The sequence below is a fragment of the Myodes glareolus genome, chromosome 2, assembly GCF_982192425.1.
Source record: "Myodes glareolus chromosome 2, mMyoGla1.1, whole genome shotgun sequence".
Taxonomy (NCBI): domain Eukaryota; kingdom Metazoa; phylum Chordata; class Mammalia; order Rodentia; family Cricetidae; genus Myodes; species Myodes glareolus.
In genome coordinates, this window is record NC_142027.1 from 117,807,963 (window position 1) to 117,815,735 (window position 7,773).

A 7,773-nucleotide genomic window follows, 5' to 3' on the forward strand; every position below is an offset into this window, starting at 1 on the left:
GACTGTCATTTGGGCCTTTGTCTATAGGACTTGTTGCCAGGCTCTCTGCTGGCCACACAGCAGTGAATTTCATTCCTGTTGAGGGGAGGGTTTCGGCTACCCTGTCTCAGTGCTGCTGTTTGCAATTTTCTGCTTTTCTGTTCACGCTAGCCTTGCTGGGTGAGGGAGCATCTCAGAGTGCTTAGATTTTTCTTTACTTTTGGGGTGTGTGTGTGTGTGTGTGTGTGTGTTTAGTTAGCTAGATGGTAGGTAGGTAGATAGATAGACAGACAGACAGACAGATAGATAGATGATAGTAGATAGATTAGAAAATAGCTGATTGACAGATAGATATAAGATAGGTAGATGACAGATAGGTGGTTGATAGGTAGGTAGATGATAGGGGCTTCTGAATTTTCAGTACTGGGACTGAACCTTGGCCTCACACCTTCCAGGTAACCAGGTAAGTACATTGCCATTGAGCTACACCCTAGATCTCTCTGGCTTTCTACTTTGAAACAGGATCTCAATTCACTCAGGCTGCTCTTGAACTTGGAATTCTCCTGCCTCAGCTTTCCAAATACCTGGGATTGTTGTCTGCAACACCAGGCCTGATTGTCGTGTGTGCATGTGTGCGTGCATGCTTGCGTGTGTGTGTGTCTGTGTCTCTGTGTATGTGTGTGTGTCCGTGTGTTTGTCCTCCAGAGTGCTCTACTATATTGCCTTGGTGAGGGCCACCAGGACATCAGCATCACTGTGGGAGGCGGCACTCCAACCCAAGCCATTCATTCACCCCGAAGCCACTGCCCATTCCTGGATCCGGAGTCCTACATTCCTCAGGCACTTTCCTTGTGGTTGGCCTCCCTCACCCACGTCATGCTGCTGTGGTCAGTCCACACGATGACAGCCACCACTACCGCACCCCTCTTCACAGCTGAGCTCTACTCCAGCATGTTCCAGACCACGTTAGGCTGGACCGGTCTCACTTGGTGCACGTGAGATGGTTCCCTTTGAGGACTATGTAGAGTGTTGCCTCTCTGTGACTCTAAGTTGACTTTTTCCAGTGACAAACGGGCCCAAGGAACTTCTCAGGGGTCTCCTAGACCAATTGGGTGCTGTGCCTTCTCACCCAGGTACCTTCGCCTCTTGGAGCCGAAAGGTTCTCTATTTTATCTATCGGCGGCCATATGGCTTGCCGAGTTACCATAAGAATAAATGAGGAGCTTTCCAGGACGCGCGCGAGCCAGGTCAGACGCAGGGAATCTTGTACCTCGCAGTTTAAGAAATGGCTTCGCTTTCAGAATATGCACTGTGTATGTCTCGTCTAAGTGCCCGGATCTTTGGTGAAGTGACCAGGCCTACTGATTCAAAGCCCATGAAAGTGGTGAATATGTTCAGTGAGCAGCCCTTGGCCAAAAAGAAAGAGACTTACGACTGGTATCCAAATCACAACACATATTTTGCACTCATGGGTACACTCCGTTTCCTTGGCCTTTACAGAGGTGAGCATCAGGGTTTTAAGGATGAGCAAAGACGTCTAAAGAAGCTCCGTGGAAAGGTGAAACCAAAGAAAGGAGAAGGGAAAAGAGCTACAAAAAAAGAAATAGTACCAGCCTGTAAGAAAGAAAATTTCTTCCTTGATGACTAAGAAAGTGTATCTCATTATCTTTTTATATATTAGAGGCACGTGACCTTCCTCAATGGACACCAACCCTGTGTTCACATCCACTTCAGTTGAGCTATAACTGGTATTTGAAGATAATCAAATTCTTCAAAATTATACTTACTTTGGTTTTGTAATATGAAGTTTACCTAATTCTCTAATGGAATGAATAAACTATGGTCTTGTGATTTGTTTAAAAAAAAAGAGAGAGAGTAAACGAGGAAATGGACGCAGAGAAGATGACACAAGGCCCCGCTCACCAGACCAGCTGCCAGACTGACTGGCAGGCAAGACCACTGATGTTCCTGCCTGCCCAGAGCCTTGCTGGGAAACCTGCATTTGCAAGGTCTTCCACGCCCAGGGGAGCAGTTTTGAAAGTTGGAATCGGCACCCTCCAGGCTGGGGGTGATTCAAGGCCTGAGATGGTAGGAACCTGAAGTTCCTGACAGAGTTCCTCCGCAGAGACCCGGGTCTTGAACTGGTTGACTCTATACACTATTGTTTCCCTGGTTCTGCCCCATCACAGACTGGTCATGGTTATTTTGGGCTCACAGGCACACAAAGGCTGCTGGAGAGGAAGGTGCTAATGAAGGCTCAGTATCCTGTGCAGACATCTGTTGGGAAGAGAACATCAAAACAACAGCACAGACCTCTCCAAAGGACACAAAGGGATAGGTTCTGCCGGAACCCGGAGCTGTTTTCTCCCAGGCATGAGCATCCCCAGGCCTAAAACGCATGGGAAATTATTTCCCTTTTCCTAACAAATATCACTACACGGGCATTCTAAATGATCTGGGGGTGAGCTCAATGCTTTGGAATAGCACAAGGTGGGTGCCTTTTATAAATGAATGAGGCACATTGGTGAGGGCATTCGGGGAACCCTCCTTGACCCAGTATGTGACCTCTGTGACAAACTGTCACAGAGGCCCTGGGCCCAGGTTAAACCTGCCCACTCACCTCAAAGCAGGTGATGTCCTGTCCCAGGCTCAGGGTACAGGTTCATTTGGAGCTGTCTGTGTGTCCTTTCTGTTGTGCCCACAAAGTGCCGATGAAAGCGATCTTGGGAAGGATAGGGTTTATTTCCTCTTACAGCTCTTAGTACATTGTAAAGGTAATTCCCAGGAGGAACTCAAGGCAGGAACCTGGAGGCAGGAGCTGATACAGAGGCCATGGAAAAATGCTGTTTATTGTCTTCATCAGCATGGCTTGCTTGCTCAGCCTGCTTTCTTTCTTTCTTTCAAATAATTTATTTTTTTAAATTGGTGTTTTGCCTGCACGTATGTCTCTGTGAGGGTGCCAGCTCTTGGAATTACAGACAGTTGTGAGCTGCCATGTGGTGTAGGGAATTGAACCTTGGTCCTCTGGAAAAGCAGTCAGTGGCCTTAACGGCTGAGTCACCTCTCCAGCCCCCAAGCCTGTTTTCCATAGCACACAGGACTACCTGGCCAGAGGTAGCACCACCCTAACTGGGCTGGGCTTCCTCCACCAATCACTCACTGAGAAAATGCCCAACAGACTTGCCCAAAGGCCAATCTGATGGGGGCATTTTTTTTTTCAATTGAGATTCCCTCCTCCAGGATGACCTTAGATTGTGTCAAGTTGACAAAGAGTCCTAGCCAACACACTGCCCTTCCTCTGCTTGGACAGGTGACAGGAGACCCTGGCTGCTCTCTGCATGTCCCAGGAGAGCCTGGCGGGATTCTGTGTTCTGGCCCCACAGTCTTCCCACGGTGTGTGTTCTTTCAGGCTGCACGTGCAGGACGACGGTCATGTGACCGCAGAGAACAGGGACCAGAGGCTTCCACGAGTCAGGAAAACACAGACACAAGCCAGTGGTGCCAGTGAGAGAGGTTGGGCTCCTCTCTCTCTCCCTCCGTTCCTCCCTTCCTCCCCATCCCGTCTCCCTCTTCCCACCCACCCCCATCCAAAAGCACAATTAACTCCAGGCCTTTGGGTCCCAGACCTGTGAAAACACGCACAGCCCTGCCCCGTTATCTGCTTATCAGCAGCAGGTCTCTGGGATGCCAGGGTTTTCTGTGGAACCACAGTCACATCCAGGCCCCAGGGAAGCCGCCCAACTTCTGCAGAGCTCTGATAGCTGTCTGTCTGCCTGTGGCACAGCCAGACAAGATAGGGAGGAAGTCAATGGGTCATACACAAGTGTGGGGTGGAGAGCCGGGGAGTGGGCGTGGGGGGGGGCTGCCGAGGCCTTTGATCTCATTGCTGGGGAACTTCACACTGGTTCCATGAAGCTCTGCTGTTGGGGCCCGGGAGACAAAGGGAGGGAAGTGTGAGCAGGGCAGGAAACAGGAAGTTGAGGGGCAGGAACAGTGACTTTGAAGGGCTCCTGGCCTGGCGCTGCCCTGTGCATTGGCCCTTATCTGCTTTCCAGGAAGACAGCCCGTTCTCAGCGCTTTGAGCTGGAGACGCGTGAATATGGATTGTTGACTTGGGTGGGGTCTGGATGATCAGTCCCCATCTCCCCCATGGCCACATGAGGAAGAAGGAGAAGTGTTCTGGATCCCCTGAGTCCTGGCATCTTACCTCCCACCTCACCTCACTTTGAGTTTCTCTTGTCTGACAGTTGTCCCTCTGTGTGTCCACTTCCTTTTCAGGCTGGTGGGCATGTGGGAAGATTCCACTCTGGTCCATTGGCATCCTCCTTTCTCTGCTAAACCCACATTCTCAGGCAAGTACAGGTGGCCTGGGCTGCCCTTCAAGGTGTTCAGATCGTCACAGAACCTCGGGACTGAGGCTAAAACCTTTCCACCCACCCAAAGCAGGGGAGCCGGGTCCTGAGTTTGGGGCACAAGCTTGTACTGAACTTTCTGCTCTTTCTCTGCTTGGGTGGGTGAGAGGAGGCTCTGGGTGGTCCCTGTAGCACAGAGGGTATGAAGGGCAGGGGCAGTCTCCAGGAGTCTCTGGATGACAACAGAGACAATGCCTCAGGGGCTCTTGGACAGAAGGGCCCTGTGGTCATTATGTGCCCAACATTCCACGGTCATCATCCCTTTCCCACCTCTCCTGGTTTACTTCCCACCTAGTGACAGGCAACCGGCCCTAGGGTATGCCAGAGGCTTCTCAGAACCCAACCTAACCTACAGACTCAGCTCCAGAGGCTCCAGGCAGCCAGTGCTTGGGGCAGGATAAAGAGTTAAAAACAAGATAGGAAGAATTTGAGACTGACCTAGGGTGGCCTAGGGGTTTCTCCTGCGACTCCCAGGCCTCTCACAGTTAAAGCTGGGGTATCAGCATGGGGTCAGACCTGATGCTTAAGCCGGATCTTTAAAGATCATTTTAAAACTCTTTAGAACTTTTCTGTGTGTATGTGCATGTGTGTGGAGTAAGCCCAGAAGAGGGAGTCATGTATGTTGTGGAGCTGGAGTTCCGTGTGGTTGGGAGCTACCCAGTGTGGGTGCTGGAACTGAACAGGGTCCTCTGTAAGAGCAGCAAGCGTTTTTAACTGCCGAGCCACCTGTCCAGTCCCAAGAAACCTGTATTTCAAAATATAGCTTTAATTTTATAATCCCTTGGATATATTTCTTTTTTTTTTTTTCAGGAGAAAGAAAACCCATTTCCTTTGCTTCTGAACAATAGCAACTGGTAGTGCATGGTTCGTTTTTGTGATTCCTCAGGGCCTTTCCTTAACATTGTAGGCCTTCCCTTTTAATTCATACCCTGCAGAAGGACCCAGCTGGGCAAGGCGGTACACGCCTGTCATTCCAGAGCACAGGAGCTGGAGGCAGAAAAATAGGGAGTTCAAGGAGTTTGAGGTCAATCTGGGGTCCATAATGCCTTATTTCAAGATCCAGAAACAAAGCAAACCCAGAAAAACTGTGTACGCTATGGGTGGCCGTGCTATTTTGTTTTCAGACATTTTGGGTACACAAATTTGTACTTCTGACACCAGAGATGAGTGAAGATATTCCCTGCGGTTCTTTATGGACAAACAAAGCCAGCAACAGGGAATGGAAAAAAAATGGCCAAATTCTGGAGGAAGCCGAGGAGACCAACCGTGGGCCGTCTAGGGGATGTGTCTCTGGAGAGAGAAGTAGATGGACCTCCCTCCTTTCCCCATCGAGAATTAATGGGAAATTAATGAGCAGCCGAATTAGTGCCCACTGGTTGGTGGGGGCAAACTTCGTGATTACATCCAGGTTTGCCTGCACAGGCCCGCCAGTCACTTCCCTCTCTCGCATGTTCTCACAAGCGCTCAGAAGACTGTGTGTCTCTGTCGGTTCCCTGGTGGAGCCAAGTTTCTGGAGCCTTTGGTGACCTGGAAGGAAAGGAACTAGGTACACAAACCGCCCCAGAGTCTGTGAGAATAACATGCCCCGGGGCAGAGCAGATCTACATGGTCCCTCTTGTTGGGGTTTTCTAGAATTTATGGTTATCTAGGAGATGAGGAGATGATGTGGAGGGGAGGCCCAGAAATGTCTTCATTTAGGGTTCTCTATCCAAGTCACCCGTCACACTGATCTTTACAAGGCTGCTGTTCCAACTACCCAAGCTGGAATCCCCCATACCCTTGCCCATGAATTGAATAGCGTACAAGATGAACGTTAATGTGAGCCACCTTTAAGGTTCCCTTTTGTTTCTTTTCTGTGACCAGACTGTGCCAGTTTTCTGACCCCAGGAAATCCTTACTCTTATTTTGCCACAGCACTGTAAAGAGTAGAGCCCCATCCCTGCGGTCACAAGGCGACCTGTGTTAATGGAGATACACCTGTCTTTGACATGTACATCTTGGGTCCTCTCAGATTGCCACTATTCTGGCCAGCCACAAGGTGTAGGAAGCATGGGCAAGATCTGTGTCCAAGGACTACTGGGTCTGATGACTTTTGCTTTTTTTTTTTTTTTTATGGGCTAGGGCTTGGGAACATAACTAATTAGCATTGAATGGCAAAGGAGCCTGGGAAATGCAAACTGTTTGCCAGGGAGGAGGAGGCAGAGGAGTTTTGGGGAACAATTGCCTCAGGAATTCCCCCACATTGGGTAGGCTCTGCGGGTCTACTCCTCAAGTCCCCCGGCCTCCCATCTTGGCCCAGGCATCTGGCCTACACTTGGCCAACAGGACGTTTCCTCCCACGGTTTCTGAAGTTGAGTGACATTTGCCAGGGCAGGCTGAGAGGACAGACATAAGCGGATTACTTCTGTGGCACTGGGTGAAGCCTTCCCAGAGTTCCTCCTGCTGCAGTGACCCTGGGAGGGGGTTCTTTGTCTGCCTCCAGCACATCAGCCTTCTGCTGCTCACCGGAGCTCTCTCACACCAGCAGATGAGCTGTTTGATTGAATGAGACAAAGATGTTGCTAGAGGCTACAAACAAAGAATGTTCACCCATAGGGCTGGATACCGGGGTGGGAGGGGGTCAGGTCCTGTTGACTCGTCTTGATGATACGCACATGCCAGTGGAGAGCTGGCTGAGGAATCCTGGCCATCTCTTCATGGTCCTCTTCAAATACTTTCCTCTGGATGTTCTGGAGAGAGCAAGAACAAAAGTGTGTGTGCAAGTGAGACAGAGACACAGAGACAGAGACATGTGGAGAAACGCGCACAGAGATAGAGGAAGACAGAGACAGAGATAGAGAGACAGAAATGAAGCCAGAGAAAATGTATGTGTGTGTAGGAGAGATACAAAAATAGAGACAGAGGCAGAATGTGTGTGTGTGTGTGTGTGTGTGTGTGTGTGTGTGTGTGTGTGTGTGTGAGAGAGAGAGAGAGAGAGAGAGAGTGAGAGACAGACAGACAGACAGACACTGTGACTGAACAGAAAGCATCCAACTAAAAGAAGAGTCTTCAGATGACTGGGAATTTGTGAGCCATGAAACTCTACTCCCGCGAGCAGAGTTGGTTTCATGTATTTTGTTATGACGTATGTGTATGTGCACCATGTGTGTGCAGGGGCCAGCGCAGGCCAGAAGAGGCAGCTGGATTCCCTGGAGTTGGAGTGACGGGTGTTTGTGAGCCCTCATGTGGGTGCTAGGAACCCAGGTCCTCTGTAAGAACTGCAAGTGTTCTTGTCTGCTGAGCCAGCCTTCAGGCCCATGAAGCATTTAAAACAAAACAAAACAACAGCCAAAAACCACAAATGCTACACCAATGTAAAGCAATTTTTATTTGAAAACAAAGC

At 49.8% G+C, this 7,773-nt stretch overlaps 1 protein-coding gene across 1 annotated transcript; it reads left to right on the plus strand.

The window, feature by feature from the left end:
• Positions 1-1,264: 1,264 nt before the first annotated feature.
• On the plus strand, positions 1,265-1,693 carry LOC125400194 (small ribosomal subunit protein mS33). The gene has a single exon (XM_048434014.3). It carries the CDS (start codon positions 1,265-1,267, stop codon positions 1,625-1,627), a length of 363 nt encoding a protein of 120 aa, XP_048289971.3. The 3' UTR covers positions 1,628-1,693.
• The last annotated feature ends 6,080 nt before the right edge of the window (positions 1,694-7,773 follow it).